This window comes from Gracilinanus agilis, chromosome 4 (assembly GCF_016433145.1).
Source record: "Gracilinanus agilis isolate LMUSP501 chromosome 4, AgileGrace, whole genome shotgun sequence".
Classification (NCBI taxonomy): domain Eukaryota; kingdom Metazoa; phylum Chordata; class Mammalia; order Didelphimorphia; family Didelphidae; genus Gracilinanus; species Gracilinanus agilis.
The window spans coordinates 55,511,470-55,536,213 of record NC_058133.1 but is presented as its reverse complement, the minus strand read 5'-3'; the positions used below and the strand labels follow the sequence as shown (position 1 = coordinate 55,536,213).

The 24,744-nt window shown below is 38.3% G+C and overlaps 1 protein-coding gene across 1 annotated transcript in view; it reads right to left on the bottom strand.

Annotated features, from left to right (window-relative positions):
- DDR2 (discoidin domain receptor tyrosine kinase 2) overlaps positions 1 to 24,744 on the bottom strand; it is a 146,889-nt gene that overhangs the window by 10,226 nt on the left and 111,919 nt on the right. Inside the window, exons 10-16 of the mRNA XM_044674862.1 lie at positions 22,325 to 22,508; positions 15,497 to 15,740; positions 11,021 to 11,083; positions 10,022 to 10,152; positions 8,435 to 8,645; positions 6,648 to 6,871; positions 2,552 to 2,679 (exon numbers count right to left, since the gene is read on the bottom strand). Coding sequence (XP_044530797.1) covers positions 2,552 to 2,679; positions 6,648 to 6,871; positions 8,435 to 8,645; positions 10,022 to 10,152; positions 11,021 to 11,083; positions 15,497 to 15,740; positions 22,325 to 22,508 — 1,185 coding nt within the window. The remainder of the gene's footprint in view (positions 1 to 2,551; positions 2,680 to 6,647; positions 6,872 to 8,434; positions 8,646 to 10,021; positions 10,153 to 11,020; positions 11,084 to 15,496; positions 15,741 to 22,324; positions 22,509 to 24,744) is intronic.

Genomic DNA, 24,744 nt, shown 5'->3' with positions numbered 1-24,744 from the left:
TGCCTTAGAATCAATACTTATACTGATTCTAAGATAAAAGGTAAAAGTTTTAAAAAAAATAAAAGAATCACTGGAGGCATGAGAGTGGCAATTGCTCTCCTAGGCTGAAATCTTCTCGAGATGGCTGTGACTTTCCCATATCCACATAAATTCTGATATAATTCTCTTAGATCACCTCAAGCACCTGATAGCTCAGATACCTCCAAGAGGTTCAGATACTCTGACATCCAATCTTGCTGAGTAGACAAAGGCAAAAAAATAAATAAATGTGACCCACCTTTCTGTTACTCATATTTAAGCACTGGCATCCTTGTCTACTTGTCATTTCCTCTTTTAAAAGTCATGTTAGGACAGCTAGGTAGTTTAGAGGATTGAGAATCAAGCTTAGAGATAAGAAGTCTTGGGTTCAAATTGGCCTCAGGTATTTCCTAGCTGTATGACCCTGGGCAAGGCACTTAGCCAACCCCCCAACCCACCCTGTGCCTAGCCACTCAATACACAATACTGATTCTAAAACAGAAGGTAAAGGTTTCAAAAAGAATCATGTTTCAGGATCATACATATGTTTAAGGATAAAGAACTCAGTCCTTCTTTGTGATTTGGAAGGCTGCACAGTCCATTCGGCCTAATAAAACCTCACAGGTCATCTTCTAAAACTGTTCATAGCTTTTTTTCCTCTCTCCCTCTCAAACTCTAAGTGTGCCAACTAGAGGTCTCGCTAGCAGCACACTGTCATGGTTCCTAGGGCTTATCATGTTATTTGAGGCAAGTACAATAAACTTTCTCTTGAAGGTACTTCAATAAATCAATAAATCAAAAACAGTGTTGCCCAAATATATAGCTCTTGCAGAGAGAGTAAGTCTCAGTGGTGGAATAACTCATCAATGCTATAATGAAAAGGCTATTAGATAAGGGTATGAATATGTTTCCAAGTAAAGACAGGGAGACATTCTCAGGTTGGGTGGACAAAGAGAGTGCAACATAGTATTAAAAGGTATACTTGAGCTGGATTCTGGAGAACCCTGAGTTCACTTGCTAATTTTGATATTTACTGGGTCTCTAATCATAGATAAATCCTTTAAACCTTCTTAACCTCCATTTCTTCATCTATAAAATTGGGGATAATGATAATATCAAAAATACTTCTCTCATAAGTTTGTTGTGAGGGTCAAATCTAAAGGGCTTCATAAATCTTAAAGAGTTACATAAATATCTTTGAAGAAAAAAGAAGAAAGAAAAAAAAGAACACTAAAGGAGATAAAAGGAAAGAGAAACAGAAGAGACCTGGCAAGGATGTTACCTCAAAGGAGGTTACTGAATACTAAAGATTTATTGTGAGCAGCTTTTCTTTCCTGAATGAACTATTAATTTTATCCTCCCCCTGTGTTGGAAGAGGAAAAGTAATATAAAAAGGTCTACAACATACTTGAAAAGCAAGGAGACAGAAGATTTCCCCATCAGGTGAGGGGGATGTCCAGGAGTCAGTGATCCTGAGGACCAAAGTGCCTTGAGAGCAGATGATAGCTTGGAGCAGGGAATATGTTGGACAGAATGATGAGCACAAGATAGTGACCATACCACAAGCCAGCCTGAGAAAACTGGAACCAATCTAGTACAGTGACCAAGTAACCAGCTGCCCATAAGGATGACACAAAACAGAGAACATTGCAGACAAGACACCAATGACTAAGAATCAAATTATCTAATAATGACAATGGCAGCAGCATTAAAGATGGGAGGAGTAAATGGATTCCTTTCAAGGAGAGTGAGGTGAATTTCCAGGAGATATTATGCCTTCAATAAGTTCTTTAAGTCCCCTGGGCCAAAGTGGAATCATTATCTGCTTTCTGAATTTCAAAGATGGTACTAGAAATCAGGGAGGAGCTAAAAGAGAAATGTTATTCTATTTTATTATTGTTTTTAATAACCTTTTTTTTCAACCCTTGCCTTCTGTTTAAGCATCAATACTAAGTATTTGTTCTAAAGCAGATTTAGTTTCTGAGTTTCTGAGGCCAGATTTGAACCTATAACCTTTCATCTCTAGGCCTAGTTCTCTCTCCACTGAGCCACCACCTACTGCTCCTTATTGTTTTCTGATGTTCATTATTTTTAAGCTTTACTTTTGTGTAGGGAGAACAGAAAATATAACCTTTAAAGAGAAAAAAAGCCAAATTTCTGATATTCCCAAAGAAGACCTCAGTAAGGACATGTGCCATAATGAATATTAGGAGGAAAATGCTTCCAAGATTGCAACTAGTCCATATGAGCTTAGTGGAGATCTTGAGCCAAAGATTATATAGAGGCTTATAAGTGCACAGTGATAGAAATTCACCTCTAAGTTAGTAGATATAACAGAAAATATGTAGTGAGTCAGAATATAGTTTAAGAAAGTGAACCAAATATAAGAATTCATTCATTAGCCATCATTGTTCCCAGGCATTAGACAGATCCCAAACTTTCTCCTAAATAAATTCCTTGGAAGTTTCTAGGAAATTTTCCTGGTTAAAAGCTGCAAATACATATAAAAGGAATAAAAATGTGAATGACAAACCTGGCATTCTTGTTGGCATCTGCTCGGAGCATTTTCACTGCCACCAGAGCAGGCTGGTTGGTGTTGACATCCAAGGCAAAATCTTTGTCCATGAATTTTTCCATGCCCTCCACTTCACAGAGATGAACCTAGACAAAATTTATTGAGTCAGCATCATCATTTACTCTTTCAGAGTTCTTGGTGGACTTTTCCAAGAGCCAAGCTTACTGGGACAGAGGAATTGGGAACCTACCAGATGCTTCACCTCTCCCTTCAGCAGATGAAAGAATTAAAGGATAGAACAGGGATGATATGATGACTCTCATGACCTATCACTTAGCCTACTGAGATAGTCTCCTAATTGGTCTCCTTGCCTTAAATCTCTCTCTATTCTAATCTATCCATCCTTCCTTCCTTCCTTCCTTCTTTCCTTCCTTCCTTCCTTCCTTCCTTCCTTCCTTCCTTCCTTCCTTCCTTCCTTCCTTCCTTGTTATTAGTGAAAATGTTGAACATCACAAGGCCAAAGAGAGATCCCTTGGATACCTCATTAAAGGCCTCACTCCAAGTTGATCTTTTCCTATCAAAGGCCATTCTTTGATTCAAGAAGTGCTATGGACTACCCTTGGAGACAAGATTTTTTTTTTCACTATTGTTACTTGGGTAAGGTGGTTTCAACTAATAACCTTTGAGGTTCATCCTAGTTATATGATTCTATGTCCTTATAAAGAGGAATTCAAAATAAAGTAGGTATATCTTCGAATCCTCTAAGGCAATGGTCCCCAAACTTTTTTGGCCTACCGCCCCCTTTCCAGAAAAAAATATTACTTAGTGCCCCTGGAAATTAATTTTTTTAAATTTTAATAGCAATTAATAGGAAAGATAAATGCACCTGTGGCCATCACTGCCCACCTGGATCGCTGCAGCACCCACCAGGGAGAGGTGGAGCTCACTTTGGGAATCACTGCTCTAAGGGAACTTAGTTACTGGAATGCTAAGGAGACATTGTTTTGGTTTTTTTTCCAGTTTTTTAAAATTATATACTTAGTAACCACTTCTAGAAACAAACAAAAAAATCTTTTAAATAAATAAATGCATAAAAATCATATATAAAACCACAAGCTCTACATTGTTTACAATTTGTTTAAAAATATGTAAATTGTATATTTGCACTAATATAAAACATCCTCTGCTTCTGAGTTCCCTTTGGATTTGTTTTACTTTGATATTTTTCTCTTGATTTTGTGACTGATGTTTTTTAAAAATGTAAACATAGTATATACCATTCTTATTCTCTTTTCTTTTAATCTCTTCATATATTTCCCTAAATTTTCTTTATATTTCCAATATCTGTCATTTCTAATCCCATAATACAATCCATTATATTCAAATATCACAATCTGTTTAGCTTTTTCTTCTCATCATTGCATTTATGTTATTTCTAGCTATTTTGTCATTACAAACAAGGCTTCTGTGAATATTTTCATATATGCATAGCTTTTTTTTTAGGACCTAATCCTAGTAATAGGATCTCTAGATCAATGAGCATAAACAGCTTTATAGTTTTTAATGTATATTTTCATCTTGTTTTCTAAAAAAACAATTCACAGCTGCTCTAGCAATAATATTAGGCCCATTTCTCCCTATTCTTATCAGCATTTAATTTGATCAACTTAACCTGTCTGGTTCTGTTAACATACTTTACAGGGCCATATTTGGTTAGATTGGTCTTTACACAGCAAAAACAATCAGCTGCCAGGACCATACTCTTTCCAAAACCAAGTCTTTCCAGTTTGGTCATAACCAGTGGAACTTTTGTTCTAATGCCATAACCTCTCAGGAATGCAGGATTCCATATGATGAATTTTAAAGTCAGACTTTTGCAGAATATTTATGCTCTCTAAACCATTGTTGTCTCACCAGAAACTATTTTGAATAATTTGCATGCTCAGGCTTAAATATACTTATTATGCCTCATGCAAGAGTGTAGGGGCTTTACAGATATCAATCATATTTATCTAAAATTCATTTATTTTCCTTTTTAACCTCTTCCTTATTTATTTTTGGTTAGATTCATTTAATTCTGACAGGAGAAAATAAAAGCCCTCCGATGTTATTATTTTGTTCCCAATTTTCATGTGTTTCTCATTTATTTTTTTTTTTAAATCTGGACACTATAACTCTTGGTGCATATAAGCCTAATGCTGATAATGCTTTATTATCCATAGTACCTCACCTGCAACATAATATAATTACTCTGTCTATCCCTTCCAGTTATATCCATTTTAGCCCTTATTCTGTCAGAGATCATGACTACTACCCCTGCCTTCTCTGGACAAGCTGAGGCTTGGTATATTCTCCAACCTCTCACCTTCACTCTATGTCCATTTTTCATTTTCAGTGTGTTTCTGGTAAACAACACATTGTCAGGTCCTGGTCGTTGATCCTTTCTACTATCCATTTCTTCCCATGGGTGAATTCATACCATTTACCCACAGCGTCATATTTACTGGTTATACATTTCTATCATTTCTATCTCTCCTCACTGTTTGTTCCCACCTTCCTTATTTTTACTGTAACCCTCCCCAGATATACAGCTTCCCAAAGAGATATCATAAGAATTATAGTAAAAGGAAGTCCTACTATAGAATAGAATCTAGATATAATGCTTTGGTAAGGATCTATTACGTTGTCTCCAATAACAATATTTAAAAAGTAAAAATGGATTAACAGAAACCCAAATTGGGAAGTTTTGTGATTTCTTCCTTAACCTCCACCAACCACCAAACTCCCACCAAAGAGTAGATATGGGAAATGAGTTAGCCTTAGAATCAAATAGAAGAAGCAGAATGAGCTAGGTTGCCTTTAGGAAACTAAACTGCCTTTTGTGACTCTAAACTTCTTTCTAAAAACAAAAGTATTCTTCTAGTGGTGGTGTAGAGCTAAGAAAAATGAAGTAGTTTCCTAAGAATTCAAGTTTAAGGTCACACAAAAGGCAACAAAGAGGCTTGCAACATTGCCAAAATTCAGTTATGCAAGATAATATGTGTGACTGAAAAAGAAGAAAGATCAGTTCTCTGGAAAGAGTAAGGGACAACTGATAGATAGCTGGCATGCTTCATTGATATCCATCCAATGTTATGAAATCTAAAAGGTAAACCTTTGACATGTTGGGTGAAGCTTTTGGGTAAGGTTTTTGGGAGAACAAGTACAAGAGTCCCACAGGAGGAAAGGGCATGGATGTCATATTCTGTAATGTTGGGAGGAGTATTCCAAACAATGAGACCATAGATTCATTGAAATATCAGCTTCAAAATAATTTCTTTTAGACTGATGTGCCAATTGCAGGTCTCCAGAGGAGCTGCTGTCAACTGAAATCATTATACCTCATATTCTCAGAAAGGTTGTGTTGCTAATATGCCTTACAGGTGAAATGGACCCTTTTATATATATTGATGTGGCATCACTTCACAAATGATTGCTTCTTCTCTTGGGTAGTTGACTTGCTAGGATGCTAGAATGAGAGCTCAAGTGTGTCTCTTTTTTGGTGATTTATATACAACTCCCATTAGAGGGAGAAAAAGGACATGGTTCTTATCCAGCAGTGTATTTCTGGACAATTCATAATGGATGATCACATTTCAGAGCTTTATCCCCCACCCTTTCTTTCCACTTATAAACAAGCTTGAAATTTTAGGGTGTTTTTCAGTGAATATGAAGCATAGTTATTTATCTTCAAAGAGGAAACAGTGTCAGAAAACATTGGCATTAGAGAATATGGCATCTAGTCCCAGATTTACCCCACCCAATTTTTCTATTTTTAGTGCCTGGTACAGTGGTAGAAGATTGGTAAATGTTGATCGACTGATTGATTAAGAGCACTGCATCTTTCTGGACACGACTTATCTCACCTTTAAAATGGTGGGTTTCAGCTAACTGGTCTCTCGGGTCTCTTGCAATTCTAATATTTTAGAATTCTTATGAAAGGTCAATTAAAAATAGTCTAAAGACAAGCTCCCTCTTTACTGTAGGGGGAAAGACTGAAAAGATCAGATCCTCAAAAGAATGTAGTCATTAGGTATCATTAGAAAACTGAGGTATATCTGATGAATCAACTTACCTCTCCAAACTGGCCTTCTCCCAGCTTCTCCTTGAATGTGAGGAGTTTTCTGGGAAATTCTTCCACAGCCACATCTTTTCCAGAGAGCAGATCCATGGTAACTGCAGGTACTGAGTAAGTATTGCCTCCTGTTACACCTTGCAGGTTCACAATGTCAGCTTCTGCATAGTGGGGAACACCCTCGGGACCATTTGGCTGGACTGGCTTCACTACACCACTGCAGCCTAGAAAGATGGGAGAGATGGAATCTGGTTCTTTGGAGTTCTCCAAGAAAGAATCACCTAAGTTTAAAGTAGAGTAGACCCCTAAAATATCAAGCAGTTTATCACAGTATTATAATTCTTAACATAATTTGACCATTATCTAATTAATTGATAAAGGACCAAAGTAGGAATAGGCAGTTTTCAGAGAAAGAAATCCAAGCTATCAATACCTACATAAAAATAGTCTAATTCACTAATAATTAGAGAAATGAAAATTAAAACAACTTTGTTTCTTAAAGGAAAATGACAGATGCTGGAGGGGATATGGGAAGACAAATACATTAATGCACTTTTGGCAGAACTATCAACGGGTATGGCCATTTTAGAAAGCAATTTGTAACTGTGCCCCAAGAGCTATTAAATTGTCCTGTGCCCTCTGACTCAGCAAAACAATGATTAAAACTATGTCTTTGAAGAAATCAAAGAGAATTAAAGGATCCATAGATGCAAAAATATTTAGAGTAGTTTTTTTTGTGGTGGCAAAGAATTGGAAACTGAGGGAATGCCATCTATTAGGGAAGAATTGAACATTATGTAATATGAAAGCGATGGAACACTATTATATTGTAAAACATAAGGGAAACCTGGGAAGACTCATATGAATTGATATAGGGTAAGATGAACAGAACAAGGAAAACAACTTATACAGTAACAAAAATATTGTAAAAACAAACAACTTTAAAAACTTGGCCACTTTGGTCAAAATAATCAACCACGATTCCAGAAGAATTATGATAAAATATACTACCCATCTCCTAGTAAAAAGGCAGTGGGCTCAGAGTGCAGATTAAGACATTTCTTTGTGTTTTTTGTTTGTTTGGGGACATAATCAATTTGAGATTGTGTTTTTCTTGACTGCACATTTGTAACAGGGGTTTTGTTTATCTTGCTTTCTCAGGGGAATGGGAGAAAGAAAGGAAAGGAGAGAATACAGTTGAAAATAAAATTAAATTGAATTTTTTTAAAACAGCATATTTTATGTAGGCAGAGGATACTATCTATCTTCCCTACCATCTTCTAAGGACTTGGAGCTTATTTTTATGTGGACAGGTTTGCAACCTGGGTGCCATCTTTAACTCCTTATTCACAGTCCCCCCAAGTCTAGTCATTTCTACTTTCTCTACATCTCTTGTATATGTTCCCTTCTCTCCAATCATGCAGGTGTCACCCTGGTTCATGCCTTATCACCTTATGCCTAGAATAGGTTACTGATTGGTCTTCTGGCCTCAAGTCTCTCCCCATTCCAGTCTAACCTCAATTCAATTGTAGAAGAGATCTTCTTAAAGGACAGGTTTGACTGTGTCACCTCACCCTACTCCCTACTCCATAAACTCCAGTGATTCCTTACTAGATTGTAGACAAAAAAAAATTCAAGAGCATCTGGAATATTTTATTCACCCAAGGGGAGAGCTAGACTCCTACTTACCAGGTAACGAATAATTATTGTTGAACATGCTGGATTTACTAGGCTACCAATCATTCCATTGGTTAAGATGGATATTTCCCCTTCCCCCCATTCCTAACCTGCCTCCTCATCTCCTGGAGCAAATTCAGGGAGTTTCCGTATGAGCCGGGAAGGCTCCTGGTAGTCAGGACCAAGGGGGAAAATGCGGTCATAAGTGGAGTTGGACTCCTGCTCACTGGGTGATGAAGAATGATTATTGTTGAACATGCTGGATTCACTAGGCAGGGAAAGGCTGACAGTCATTTCATCATCTAGCATCCTCCGGGAAGCCTGCAAAAGAAAGACATACAAGAGGGCAGTGCAGGGATGACAGCAATGAAGAAGCATCTATTCCTCCCTTTCCCAAACTCCCCTTCCCAAGCTCTTTGGTTCAGATGAGCAAGAACTCAAACATGGTCTGAACCCTCCCTCCCCAGTCTCATCCCTCTCTGGGTTGCCCCTCTGGTGTACTTAGCATCATCTAACTTAACTAAGACAACATAAGCTTCCTGAGGACATGAACCATATATTTGAACTCTGCATTCTTAACAAACTGTCTTTCACATACTAGGTGCTTTAAAAATGCTTGTTGAACCAAATTCTAATTTTATTGTAAATATTTGCGTTGCTCTTTTATCTTTAAGCCTTCTTTGTGCTGGGCACTGTGTTAAACACTTTATAATTATGATCTTATCAACTATAGAATGAAGAAATGAGTTAAACTTTTAGTTGTGTGACTTTGGACAGACTATTCCCTTTTATGTCTAATTTCTTCATCTAAAAACTGAGAAAGGAAGGTTAAAGGATATTGAAGTTCCCTTCTAGCACAAATATTCTGTATTTCTGCAAATTGGGTTCTAAACCATTTTACTGAGAGATTCTGAAATCCCTTTCTCTAAGAATGCTATCCACATCAAGAGAAAAAACTGTGGGAGCAGAAATACAGAAGGAAAACATGTGATTTATCACTTGTTTATATGGGAATATGATGTGGGGTTTTGGTTTTTAAAAGATTGCTCTATTACAAAAATGAATAATATGGAGATAGGTATTGAGTGATAATACATGTATAACCCAATGGAATTGCTTGCCAGCTCCAGGAAGTGGGAAAGGGAATAGGGGACGGAAAGAGTATGAATCAGATAACCATGTAAAAATACTTAAACAAACAAACAAACAAGCAAGCAAGCAAATAAATAAATGAAGCCCTATTCTCTGGAAGTGATAGAATAGGAAAAGTAAAGGATCTACAATGACTTCTCATGATTCATTGACCTACTGGGTTTTTGGAATCTCTATTTATGTGAACCTGGCCATCTTTCTGGTCAATATGTACATTCCAAATGATTTAGTGCCCTGGCCAGTGTAATGGTAGGAGTATTGGACTTACAGATTAATAGTCTGGATCTGGGTTCTATTCCCATTTCTGCCCCTGGCTGTGTGAAATTGGCTGAGTAATCTCACCTATCTTAGTTTTTGTTCCCTCACTTATAAAAAAAAATGCTATGTATTCTGCTTATCTGACAGGAGATCCAGTAAGTATGTGAAAATGCTGTGTAAATATGACATCTGCCAGTACTAAAGTCTTTCAGTTTCTAAGCAACTGTATGTAGATCATAGAAAGGAAGAGAAAGATATGATTACATTCCAATTCTGCTCTTCCTCACCTTCTCTAGCATTTTTTGCCAGAACTGTCTCCAGAGGATGATGACAATGATGGCCACAAGAATGAAGATGATGGCCACTAGGCAGCCAATCAAGATACGAGTGTTGCTGTCATCCACTTTGAGCATTGGGTCTATAGAAAGAAGATGAGAAACCGAAGGATGTGGTTACTTCCTCAGGAGAGAATGGAGCCCAGGATGGATGACTGCTGAGATCCCTTCCAACTATGAGTTTCAATGATGCTTGAAGAGGGTAGGAGAATATCTTTCTCACAATGATTCTAGGAGAGCCATTTAAATAAGCATCTCTTTGTTCTTTGTCTTACTTTAACTGCTGGGTGCTTTGTTCCAAGTCCAAGGCATGGACTAATTAATATGTTCATTTTTAACTATTCCAGGCCTAGGATTAAGGGTATTTCTCCTACTGGCTTGCAGTTTTGTGCTGGTATCAAGATAGGTGAGGTCTGTGGGTTCCAGTATGCCTCAGATATAGAGCAGTTACATAGCCAGAGTGACTTCTTGTCTACTTTAGGAACATGCCAGGAGGTCCATTGGTACCTCTTAGGGTAAACCTGGTTACAAATTTCCCCTAGATATTGGCACGGCATAGATAGGCCAGTGGGATTATCTAAGAAATTGCCCTTTTACCCCTTCTTTTCCCAATGCATTTATTAGCCTTTCTCTTCCTCTGAGACCCTACCATCAGCCTCACCTAGGATTGGTCCTTCCCTCCCTTTTCTGTCTCAGATTTTTCCATCTCTCACTGAATAGTTCCAGGGTAGGTGAAAATGTCTCCAGATTCTCCAACAATTTATATATTCCACAGCTGGGCATTTGACCTCGTTTTTTTACAGTTTGCAGTCAGGTTTTGAATTCTCTCCAAACCTCTCAAAAGCCCTTTGCCAACAAACATCTTCCCTGGATAGATATAAACCTCTGGTTTTCTTCTTCCTCTTCCCAGATCTTCTAAAATCAATGCTTAGGGACAATAATTATACCTACCATAAGTGGTAGGTGCCACTGAGGAGGTGGGAAGAGCTCCAGAGTTGTTGTACATTGCAGCATCTATGAAAAACAAAACAAAAATAAACTAAACAGGGTAAGGTCCAGCAGAGGGGGAAATTGGCATCCTGTTGATGGGAAGGACAGCAAATATAATGGAAAGAATCAGAAGACCCAGGTTCAAATCCCTCCTCTAAGACTTTATCACTTGTGTGATTATGGATTAATCATTTAACATCTCTGAGCCTTGGTTTCCTCATTTATGAAATGAAGGATTGGGTTATCTGAGTTGACTTTCAGCTCTAGACCTATGATCCTATAATGACAACTAGGTGGACCACTGGGAAGTCAGTGACAGACAAACACTGGCAATAGTGGATTAGCATGGAGCATGGATCTGTGTGGACCCTGGATATAAACTGTGATTTGGTAAAGTGGATGGAAAATGCAGGTAAAGAAGAAGGGGCCCAGAAAAGAAACTAACTTTTTACCATTATGCAGGACAGACATTTGGCCAGTATTTGGAATGATAAATAGAATATTAGATTTGGCGTCAAGAAAATTTGACTTCAAATCCTGTCTTGGATCCTTATTAGCCACATGACTGTGGGAAAGTCACTTAACTTTATTTAGCTTCAGGTTTCTCAACTGTATGCTCCATGCAGGCATACATATTGTGAGACACAAATGAGATGATGCACAAAAAATATTTTGCAGATCTTAAAACAATATGTAGATTCTACTTATTATTAGTGTTGTTATTGTTATCAGCAAAGAAAATCTTCTATGAAAAGAATAAGACTAATTTTAATTACACTGACTCCTTTTCTAAGTGAAATTATATATAATATTGCATGGCCTTAGAGAAGGCCCCAAATTGCAGGCGCAATTTGATAATGGCAATTGCATTTTTCCAAGTGGAGTGTCTTACAAAAAGTGAAGAGAAATGAGAAATATGCTTTTATAACAATTACAAGTTCATTTGGCTGAGACACTCCTGGTTGTCCAACACATCCAATCCAATTTTTCCATTCCCTTTTAGCATCACATTTTAAGGAAAAGCAGGAGCTTCAGACCACAGGACATGAAAAGAGAATTGTCCAAATTTTAGAAAACAAAAAAATAGAGGGAAAGTGGAGCCTGGAAACTATAGACCAATAATTTTGACTCCTGGAAAAATTCTAAAAGTTATCTTGTCTAGAAAATTGTCTAGGAAAAAAGTTGATCACAAAGTCAGCATGTTACCATAAAAAAAAGATCATGCAATGTTAACCTCATTTACTTTTTATGATAGGTTTTTATTTTTGCTTTTTATTTATTTTATTGATATATTATTATTGCTCAGTCATGTTCAACCCTTCATGACCCCACTGGAGCTTTCTTGGGCAAAAAATACTGAAATTGTTTGCCATTTCCTTCTACATATTGTTTTATAGATGAGGAAACTGAGGCAAAGAGAGCTAAGTGACTTGCCCAGGTCACACATCTGAGGCTAGATTGGAATTCAGAAAAATGAGTCTTCCTGACTTGTTCCTGATACTGTATTCACTGTACCACCTTGCTGCCCATTGAAAGATTAGGGAAATTCTATCAGTATAGTTTATGTAATTTTAGCAGAGCATTTGATAAAGTCTCTCCTGCTATTATAGCAGAAAAGATGAATAGATTCGGGTTGGACAATTATACTACCATTTTAGGAAAATTAAGAACCGATTAAAGAACTGGGCTCAAAGAGTAGTTATTAATGGTTCAAAGACATTTTGGCAGTGGTCTCTAGTAAAAAGGTTCACGAGATGTGTGCTTAACCTCATCCTATTAAGCAATTTTATCAATGACTTGGATAATGACATATGTGATTTGTTGAGTAATTTTGCAAATGATCTAAAGCTGTGATTAACCATGTAATGGAGTCAACAGGCTAGAACATTGGGCTGAATCTAAGACAATTTAATTCAATCAGCTTCCCAGATATAAGATGAAAGAGGCCAAGTTATAAAGGGCATTATAAAGTTTTATGACAGTTTTAAGCTCTAATAGTTATTTGGGCGGAACCAGTTGTAAAACATTTACCAAGCAGAGCACTGCTTGTGTGTGTGTGTGAGTGTGTGTGTGTGTATGTGTGTGTGTGTTTTACATAGATTGGTTATGTATGTTCACCCTTCACTGTTTTATTTTTGTGTAACATCTTCTCCAGTCATTTATTTGTCAGATATTCACCACCGTCATTCTCCACAGTCATGGTCCCTCTGTCCATTGATCAGAAACTTAATAGCTTAAAACTGGAGTAAGACTTTTGGAATCCATCATATAGTAATTCACATGAAAAACTCAAGAACTTTCATCTGACCAAAAGTTCAGTTTGATTCAATAATTTGATATGTTTACCTAAGAAAGTTAATCTTAGACTATATTAAGAAACACAGTGTCTAGGACTATTTGGTAGGTGACAATTCTACCTTACTCAAGCAAAATCAGATCATATTTAAACACTACATCTTACTAAGGAATTTGACAACTAAGGGCACTCACAAGATGGCAGGTAAGATGGAAAAAGACATAAAGATTATGTCAAATTTCAAAAGACTTATGTTAACAACAACAACAACAAAGCTATCTCCAGAGAGAGAGAAAGAATGAAGTCTGAGTGCAGTCTGGAGAATATTTTTTCACTTTTTTGTTCTTGGTTTTCTTTTTTTTTTCAACATGGTTAATATGGAAATGTGATTTACATGATTTCATATGTAGAATTGATATCTTATTACTTGCCTTTTCAGTGAGTTTGGGGAACTAGAGGAAAGGAGAAAATCTGGAACTCAAAATTTTAAAAGGAATGTTAGACGTTTTTAAAAAGATAATTGGAAATATGGAAAATATTTAGCAAAAGAAATTAAGATACAGTAAAACATTAAAAAAAGATGATATCAAATAAATACATTATGCCTAGAGAAGAAAAGGTTTAATGGAGACATGATTGTGCTATCTTCAAGTATTTGAAGAACTGTTGTATGGAAAAGATACTAGGTAAATTTTTTTTATGTGTTGAGGGCAGAATCTTGATGCAAGATTAGCAACTAGAAAGAAGATTTAGGTTTTATCCAAGGAAAAGTTTACTCATAATTAGAGTGATCTGACGGTAGAAGAGGCTGCCATGGGAAGTATCAATTGCTTCTTAGTGGAAGGCTGGATAACAATATACTGCATATTTTATAGAGCAGATTCTCATCTGGGGGAATGATTGCTTACTGTGCAACGTCTGCCAATCACCTGCCCCAGATCTATAGATCTGTCTGGTTTCAAAGTATAAGTCAGTGGTTCCCAAACTTTTTTGGCCTACTGCCCCCTTTCCAGAAAAAAATATTACTTAGCACCCGCTGGAAATTATGAAACTATTTATTGAACTCAGAATAGAATGTAATACAAAAAAGGCGTGGCCATCACCACCTCTCTCAATCACTGCAGCACCCACCAGGGGGCGATGGCGCCCACTTTGGGAATCACTGCCCTAAACCATTCTCAGTGAGTCATTCCCACCAGTGACTGAGTCCCAGCCATAATATTTTTTTCTTATCTGAATCCTTAAGAACCTTTCTTGATAGTCCAGTTCACTGTGATCTCTTCCTTCTCTTAACTCTTATGATTCATTGGATGTTTAGTATATATTTTAGTATAGAATGAAAAAGAAGAGGGATTATTTTGCTTTCATCTTTGCGAACCCACCAAATAGAACAGTGCTTTGCATGTAGTAGGCATTTAATAAATAATTGGTAATTGGATATTCTTTGTTCTTCATTAGATTACACAGAAGTAACAACCATATTTCATATTTCTTTTGATTTTCAGTGCCTAGTCATAGATGGTAGTTAATAAATATTTGTTATTGTTGATAATGATGATGATGAGGAGGAGGAGGAGGAGGAGGAGAAGAAGAAGAAGAAAAAGGAAGAGGAGAAAGAAAAAGGCATAATAACCCTAGGGATGTACCAAAGGCAGAATGATTTGGTTCAGAAGAGTAAATTTTTAAATTTTCAGTGTGAGCATTTATAGTTTGGAAATAGCAAATGTTACAAAGTAGGCTTGATTTATTTTTTTGTTGATTTTTAAAATTTAAGATTAAGTGAAGAGGGAAATGTTAATAATGAAGATTAAACTTGAAAGGGTGTCATGCATACATTTTTCCCCCTGATGAGCTGGCTGTTAAAAATTTACAAGCATACCATTGCATAAATGGGTTACATATGCTGGCTCATCTTTGATTCACTTATGTGTTACATTCTTCTTGGCCACTTGGTAGCCAGAGAATATCTACTATAATTCTCTGCTTTCACATTTTCTCAATCCATTGATCAGAAGAATTTTAAATTCAGACCCCTGAGCTGCCCATCTGCCTGGAGCTCCCAAATCCTGCGATGTGCCCATCACCATCCTTTTCCTTCTCCACCCTCCTCCCTTCAATGTCTCTCTTCTTCCAATAGGTACCTGACTGAAAGGTGATCTCACTGAACATCATCCAGGTATCAGCAAAATGGAACTGGCACTTGATGGCACTGGCCATTCGGTGAAGAAGGGGCACTGTGACAAAGCGAGCGCTGGGGTTGACATCATCCAGGACTGATAGGAAGGAGACAGCATTGGGCTCCCATTCATTGGACTCCGAACGGAAGTAGCAATGAACCTCTTTAAAGATCTTCACCCCCTTAGCAAACATGTTGTTGCAGTGAACCTGGCAAGGAGGAGGGAGATCCATGGGTGAGTATGTCCACTATAATTTATATCTGAAGGCTTAGGGGATTGATGCCTGGCTATCACTCTGGAACTCTCAAAGATTTTCCCCCAATGCAGAATCCACATGAACACGGTCCATTTTATCTTCTCAATTCTCCCTTACAAGAACCCTAAAGGTAATCCTGTTAATCTTGGGTTATATCTTAGAGAGAGTCAGAAATTACTGAAGACTGAAAAAAGGAAAGTGCTATGTATAATCTGGGAAGTCACAGAGACGGTGATGGGGAAAATTGGGCAGTCAATCCTTTCGCTTGCCACCTCTCCCCAAAAGTGTTACCTTCTCCATTAGGATATTAGCTCCTTAAGGGCAAGGGCTATCATGCTTTTGTATTTGTATACCCAGCAGTGAGATGCTTTGTTGTTTAGTTCTTTCAGTCATGTTGGACTCTTCATGGCCCCATCCGGCATTTTCTTAGCAAAGATACTAAAGTAGTTTGCCATCTCCTTCTCCAGTTCATTTTACACATGAGGAAACTGAGGCAAGCAGAGTTAAGGGTCTTGCCCAGGGTCACCCAGATAGTCAGTATCTGAAGGCATATTTGAACTCACGAACATGAGTCTTCCTGATCAGGCCTGCCACGCTATCCACTGAGCCACCTAGCCATGCACTGGAATGAACACCAGTTTTGGAATCAGGAGACTGATTCAAATCTCAACTTATCTACTTATTATCACAGTTCGTGACTCTTCATCTCTCTCACACTTAGTTCATTCCTCTGGAAAATAAGGTGGCAAGAAGGGGAACAAATTATCTCTAGGTTCCTTTCCAACTGGAAAATCTGATGATTTCTATGAAAAGTGATGGGCACATAGAAATAGGCTGCCTACAAAATGGTAACCAAATAAAGATCCCTCAGAGGACTGGTAGCAAACTCTTTCTGATGTCCATCAAATAGCCACTGTAATGGCTCGATGTTCAGGCCTTCCTCTGTTCTCACAAAGACTAATGTCACAGTTTTCTAAGTAGTCTTTTTGCCTTCAAGATAACTTTTCTTACCACAACCAAAATTTCCTAATATACTCTTCTACTCAGAAGTGTTCAGCTGCTCCTTCTTCAATGGCTACTGGTGTTCCTGGCATTCAAGGTCCTCAAAAGTCTGACTTCAGCCTACCTCTTCAGGGGTCATCTTGTCCCATTCCCCTTCACAGGATCTACATTCCTGTTGTCTTAAACTACTCTTACTGTACCTTTTCCTGTCTCTGACTTTGCTATCTCCTACCTCTAATTTTGGTGACCTGCCCTCTATGACTGAAATGGGTACTCTTCCCAAATTCATCTGGTGAGACCTCTCCAATCTTTTTAAGTTCCAACCTAGCTGTTGCCTCTTCCATTGACTCTTTCCTGACCTTGTCTCTTCCCAACATTAACTTGCAGGTCAAAGTCATCTCTTTTTCTTCTTCAATGCTCCCTCCATTGAATTTGTCTCACTCACTCCAGGAGAACCAACCTTGGAGCCAGGAAGACCTGAGTATAAGATCTGCCTCTAGCATGTACCATGGATGGGTTTTGTTGCCTTATACAAGTCATTTGTGCTTTGGGTAATCCTCTAAGACTGTAGGGAAATGCAGGGAGAAGGAGCTCCCCAAACGGAGAGTTCTTTATACTGTTGAAAATAGGTGACAGAAATAGGTCTAGGTGGTCTCTCACTCGTATGTAACCCAGGCTGGTCTTGGTCCATCTAATTGAGGTAACAAGGAGGCCTCCATCCTCTACCACATGACTGCCTGAGTCTTTGAAACTTCCAAGCCTGGGATGACAGTACCTTTTCTGCTGTCCTTTTTGGGAGAAAGGAGGGGAGGGAGGAAGGAAGGTGGCAGCTCTTATCTGCTCAATACAGAGGGTGAAGGTTCCAGATCTCCTACAGAAATGAATTAAATCAGTGAAAGGGGAAGGATTTCCTTCCCCCTACCCCCAATTTTATCCTGCCTCTAAGAAACGGGCCCGAGGGTATTTGTTTCCATTACAAGTTGTTTGCTTTCTTCATTTTCAGGTACTAGAGGTGATCCCTACAGCAATTCCAGCCAAAGAGACTAGAAACCAGGATTACAGCTAGTCAGGCCTGCATGGAAGCCCTGAAAAACCAGGGTGCCTGGGACTTGAATGTGAGGGCTTCTGGACTTGGAACTGGGATTGTGCTCCATGGGGACTATGCTAAGCTTGAATCTAATCTTCTTTCCCTCCCCAAAGACTGCAGAGGTAGAGGGAAGGAGAGGGACCATACTTCTCACATGTTGAAAGAGTAAGTTCATAGATTTGCATTTATGCCCTTTCAGACTAAATATTTCTGTGTAAAAGCAGCTAAATGTAATAGTAATGCAGGGGATCCCCTCTACAATGGGAGGCAACACCACTGGTGGTGGCAGGAGCCCTTTGCAAAGATCATAGATGCCCTTCACTCCCATAAGAGTCCTGGAAAGTCCTCAGAGTGGGGGTACAAAGGTAAAAAGTAACTTATCTAGCCTTCAGGGAGTGAGGGCCAGGGAAGTAAGTCTATGTTACATGGATCATAGTTCCCATTCCTTTGTTGTTGTTCAGTTGTGTCAAACCTTTCATGTCCCCGTGGGCCACACCGCCCATGGGGTTTTCTTGGCAAAGATACTGGAGTGGTTGTCATTTCCTTCTCTAGTGGATTAAGATAAACAGAGGTGAAGGGACTTTCCCAGGGTCACACACTTAGTGTCACTTCACGTGTTGGTCTCAGTTTCCCACCTCCCGGTTTGCCTCAGTTCCTCATCTATAAAAAGAAGCTGGAGAAAGAAATAACAAGCTATTCCAGTCTCTTTGCCAAGAAAACCCCAAATGGGATCACAAAAAGTCAGACATGATTGAATCACAACAAAATCACCTCCCAGAGCTGTGGTGAGGATCAAATGAGATAACGTTTGTAAAGTACCTACCGTAGTACCTGGCACATAGGACGCAGTTAATAAATGTTTCTTTCTTTCCTTCCTTCAGAGAACCAATAAGCCACACAGATTCAGGGGACTTTGGTTCAAGTCCTACTTCTGACATTTATTACTTACATGACCTTGGGCAGGCAACGAATCTGCCTAGACCTCAGTTTCCTCATATCTAAAAATGAAAGAGTTAGACAGATCCCTATAGGGTCTAGATCTATGATATTACCAACTTTTCAAGTTTCCTTTTGGTTTTTCTCCAGCTGTTCCAATGATGAAAACATGTGTTAACACCTTCCTTGGGAAAAATCAGCTGCTTTCATTTACTGAGCATGAGTTAATGGGACAAAGCTTTAAAAGAGAGAGAAAGAGAAAGAAAATCGAAAGATACCATTCACAGCTACAATAATCTTCTCAAATGGTTTTGAAATCTGTAGAATGAGAAAAGTAGCCTGTGGGGAAGGTGATAATCTTTTCCACAGATGTTTTGAGGAATTCTTCTGGAATGCAAATAAACAGCCTAGAATTTCATTCACATATGTATACACTCATCCTAGACATTTGTTGGGCCTTTTACTAGGGGGAGTTCACTATTTTCTGGAAGACTCTAGTTCTCAGCGCTTGGAGAGGCCTTCATCTGGCCATTTACACAGAGTCACACCATATGGCCCTTAATGAGTGGTTTAAAGGGATTAACCTGGATTTGAAGTTAGAAAAGCTTGCCTGGGTTCGGATCCTGACTCCTCTCTGTGTCTCTGGGCAAATCATTGTGAACCTCTCTGACCTGTTTCCTCAGCTTCAAAATTGTGACAACACTCGTGCTACTTATTTCCCAGCGCTGTTGTGAGGAAAGGTTGTGGTAAACTCTAAAACCATTATAGGAAAAAAGTGTGTATACAATATGAGGCAATGTATAAAGTATCATGATGAATTTTTAAAGAAACATATTTCCAAATGTCACCCTTACAGGCTTGAGTAATTTAAATTTTCTAGTTCTGTTTCATCATCTGTAAAACAACTGGGTTAATACTTCTGTGAACCCTTTCAATGGCTTTTGTCTTTCAAAGAACTCTTAAATAAATAGAGGCCGTACTGCCCTTCATATGCTCACAAAAAAAAAATTGGACTAGATGATATCTATCTAATATCTCTTTTAACCTCAATTTTTGACAAATGTTTCAATAAAATACAATTAATAAATGATTCTGGCACCCAAGTACTTGAGATTCGGAGAGAAAGATGAATTGGTGTCTGGCCTTAAGAAATTACATTTTAACTAGGGGTATTCAACAAATACACGAGTAATTAAATAGATGTTACTGAATAGTGAGAAGCTGGAGAGAAATTAATCAGGAAAATAATGGTGTTGGATGAAGTCAAGGAGGGAGAGAGCTGGGGGGAGAGAGCAGTGATCAGTGAGAAAGTAAAGGCTTCATGAAGGAGGTTGTGCTTGAGCTTTACCTTAAAGGAAGACCAGGATTTTGAAAGGTAAAGATGAGTTAGAAATGGCACATTGCTGGCATGAAGATGCTTTGGGTGGGTGCATGGTGGCCAAAGATAGCCGATTGAGGTAAGGGAACAGCTCGTGGTCTAATTGAGCTATAAAGTAGAATATGGTGGTAAATGTTTAACAACTGACTTTCTGGAAAAATGCACATGAAACATATTTTTAAGTTTAATTGATATTAACATTTTTCCATCACTTTCTTAAGTCTAGACAATCAACAAAACAATAAATCAAGTCTTGATTTGTCTGTTGTGTTTGCCAATTTTTAAGGTGTAAGTGCTCACACTGAAAGTCAGAAACTGATACAAATTGGCTCCAGCTCACTCCTGAATGCACGAGTGGGGATAACATGGAATGAGGCCAGAAAGGTAGGTTTGAGACAGATTAAAGAAGATCGTTAACACTAGACTAAAAAGTTTTAATTGTATACTCAGGGCAATAGGGAGCACCAGAAGGTGTTTGAATTTTAAGTAATATAATCAGACCTGCTAAAGAAGATTATTTTGGGAGCTGTGTAAAGGATGAGGTGGAAAGGGTAGGGAGTAATTGCAAGGAGACCGATGAATCTGTGGGAGAAGTGATCAAGGTTTGATAGTTATGTCCTTAACAGAAAAAAGGGAAGTTTGGCAAAAAGGCACCATCTAGAGAAGATGTAAGTCATATTTTAAACATACTCAATTTCAGACATCTAAGTAGAGATGCCTAGCAGACATTTGAAGATGCAGGACTGGCACTCAGGATAATAATAATAACTACTACTTATATAATTCCTACTGTGTGCCAGGTACTGTTATAAGTGTTCTACAAATACTATCTTATTTGAACTTGACAACTCCACTAGGCACCACTATTATTCCCATTTTTCAAAAACAGATGGAGAAACTGAGACAAGCAGAGGTTAAGTGACTTACCCAGGGACTCATAGCTCAGATTTGAACTTATGAGTTCCTGACTCCAAGATCAGTGCTCCATGCACTATCGTGCCACCTAGCTGCCCTCAGGTGATTTAATTTATAGCTTTGGGAGTCATTTGTGTAGAAATAATAATTCTTTTTGATTCCTCCACAAGAGTAAATGACATTACTGAGAAAGACATTATGAAAAAGGAATAGAAGAGAGATAAGGATAGATCCTTGAGGGACACTCAGGCTAAACAAAAAGGAAAGGGATGCTGAATTAGGATAGGTAACTAAAAAGGAATGATCCCACAGGTAGGAAAACCAGAGAGGGCTGTCATGGAAACTAAAGAAAAAGAAAGTATCAACAATATCAAAAGCTAAAGAAAAGTCAAGAAGGGCAAAGAAGGTGAAAGAGAAAGAGATGGACAGAGGCAGAGAGACAGACAGAAACAAAGAGAGAAAATACATAAATATAACATATCTGTGTGTGTGAGACAGAGACAAAGAGGAAAAGAGAGAGGAAAAGAGAGAAACAGACAGAGAGACAGAGAGACAGACAAAGACAGACAGATACAGAGAATATGCTAGATGGAAAAGGTTCAAAATCTGGAGCAAGGAAGACCGGTGAAACATGTAGAGTCTTTGAGGTATAGATTTAGAACCATGAAAGTGCTGTGAAGTTCAGTCACAGTGGATTTTAAGCCAGGAATTGATGAGTCAGACCCTGGCTGCGTTTATTTTGTGACCATGGGCAGGTCACAACCTCTATGGGCCTTAGTTTCTTCATTTGTAAAATGAAAGGATTGGACTAAATTATTTTTAAAGCCCTTTTCAGCTCTAAATATTCGATCCTATGATCCTAAAATGCTCACAACACAAACATAAGTTTAAAAGTGAGGATATTAATTTGTTTTATGATTCCAAATTCAATGTATTTTTTCCTGTATTACCTCCTATCTCTCTAAAATAAATCCCAGTTAGCCAGAGTGTCCGTTGCGGCAAGATGCTGCTCCATTTTCCATCCAGCCCATGAGTGGGCTTAGCTCCCCTCTTTCTGCCTTTTCTTCTTCATTTAGTTTAGAAAAATACTGTTTATATTTACTCAACATTATCTCCATCAGATAGGAATCTATTCCACTTCTCCCTCATCCCTTTAGGGTCCAGAGCCATTTTTCAACCCTCTTGGAAAAGCTCCCCCAAAGTCCAATGGCCACTGACCTTCATGGTGGTGAAATTCCTAATCCGGTCAAATTCAAACATAATCTCGATGTAACCATTAGTGGCGCTTTCATTCCTCCAGCCCACATAATCATAGCCAGGCCAAACGTGGTACTCATGGGTCTGGGTGAAGTCATCCAAGCCAGAGACCCCATCTGTCAGTTGTCCCAGACCTTCTGTCATGCTGGCCAGCCCAAGAGAGTAGGGGAAAAAGAGAGGAGAGCCTGGAGTTAATACCACATTCACTGAATCATTCCTCACACAAATATTATAACACAACAAAGTTTTTTTTCCAATAATCTCAATAATGGAGAGTTGAGAGCTGTAAATTTCTCAAGAAAGTTTAAAAAAAGAACTTGTTTTTACAATAATGAGTCACATATTTGTTGGATATGGAAGCATTCCAGATAATTGAATTTTCCAGATAAATAAAGCTTGCCCTTTCAAGCAGAACATTTCTTTCAAAATTTTAACTCTTAAGAAGTTAAAGCACTATAAGGCTAACACACAGAGAAGTAAACATCAGTGTTGTTTTATGATTTTGTGATTATGATTTATCATTATGATTATGCTCATAGAGAAAATTCTCTCCACTGTTATCCTGGGAAGTGGCAAATTCATGGTTTTGAAGGGTAAAAGGGGGGCTGATATGAATGCTTTGGGAGATGCCGAAACTAGTTGTGGTTGGGAACAGAGTGGATGCAAGTGCTCAAATATAGTCTCTGATGTCACTCTGAACACTCGTCTCCTTTGCCCTCAATTTCTTCATCTGTGAAATGGGGTCTGTGAAATGCCGTCTCTAGATTTGTGATCCACTACTGCTATGGATTTAGTACTTGGTGCTACAGTAGATTATGGAATGAGTTGATGGAGGATGGATCATGGATCAATAAGGTTTCTCATGGCACCTATACCATTGGCCTTCAATATCCTCATCTTGTGCCATCATTGCAAGGGGTGGGGGAGCATTCATTGGGGTGCATGTGGATTGGGTTTCAAGGTACGTGCTGCTCTAATCCCCAACCCTACACAGTGTCCAAATATCAGACTTGAGGGAGCAAGTGATGAAAATTTATAAGCCAATTTGGTCTAATGGTATCTCTACGAATTGTTCTGGCTGAGCTTGCTTCCTGAAAGAAGGCTCTCAAGGGACACTGGACATAGGTGGCATTGACCATCTTTGGTAGAAATCATTCTCAGCTGTATTATATACTTCCTTGTCCTTTAATCAGCATACAGGAAGTTTTATTTGTTTTTTTTTGATGATTCGGGGTCATATTCTGATGTATAAGACTGATTATCCCCATTTTCAATGGCCTAAGGCTGCTGTTGGTGGTGCTGTTGCTGCATTTTCCCCTGTCATATGTAATTTCTCAGTGTGTCAATGTTGAAGCAGATAGCTTTTCCCTTTTCCTCCCAATTTCCTCTTTTCCTCTGCCTCCCACTCTCTTATACACCCATACACCAGTTCCATGTACTGTTAGCTCTAATCTATAAGAACTAAAAGGGAAAAGTCTTGTGTCCTCTTCACCTACCACGATGTTTACTATATAGTAGATGTTTAATAAATGCTTGTTGAATGAATGCAAAACTACCATTATTAAATCAGAAGCCTTTGCAATTCTCAGTCAATAGATTTCTGGAAGAGTGGTTCTAACCTTTTCTGTGAAATGAAGTGTTTGGCTTTGTGACACCTCATATCGACTCTGGAAGATATCTGCTTAGTTTTAAGCTTGCCGAATTTTTTTTTACCAAGTCACCAAGTGAATATCTAAATTCAACCAGAGAGGCAGCTAAGAGGCTCAGCACATGGTCTAGAGATGGGAGGTCCTGGCTTCAAATTTGGCCTCAGCCACTCCCTAGCTGTGTGATCTTTGGCAAGTCACTGAAACTCAGCTGCCTAGCCCTTACTCTTCTGCCTTAGAACCAATATTTGGTATCCATTCTGAGATAGAAGGTAAGGGTTAAAATAAATAAATTTAACCAAAACATCAAGAAAACTCATTCCAAAAATGCATAGCCTGGGTACAGTGACCTATACATATTTGTTATGGATAGGGGTGTTTAGGACGGACTGGGTGGCCCCTTCTCTTTTTTAAAGATGATATCAAAGTGGCAGAAGAAGAATAGGAAAGATGAATTATTATTTTCAAGTTTCTTCTTCCTCTTCAGTCTCCAAACCTTGTTCTCACAGAAGGAATAGCATGGACGTCACAAATGAAAAAGGCTAAGAGAATAACATGTCATTCACAACCAAAACATTCTAGTTTCAGACCCTGCATATGAATCACTGAGGAAAATTTGTGAAAATATGGTTAAAACTTTTTTCACTTAGTTCAGAATCAAATCAATGCAACAATTTACAAGGCCCTAAACTCGATTCTCTCTGAGCCTAGAACACTTGAATATGATTGTTCTTG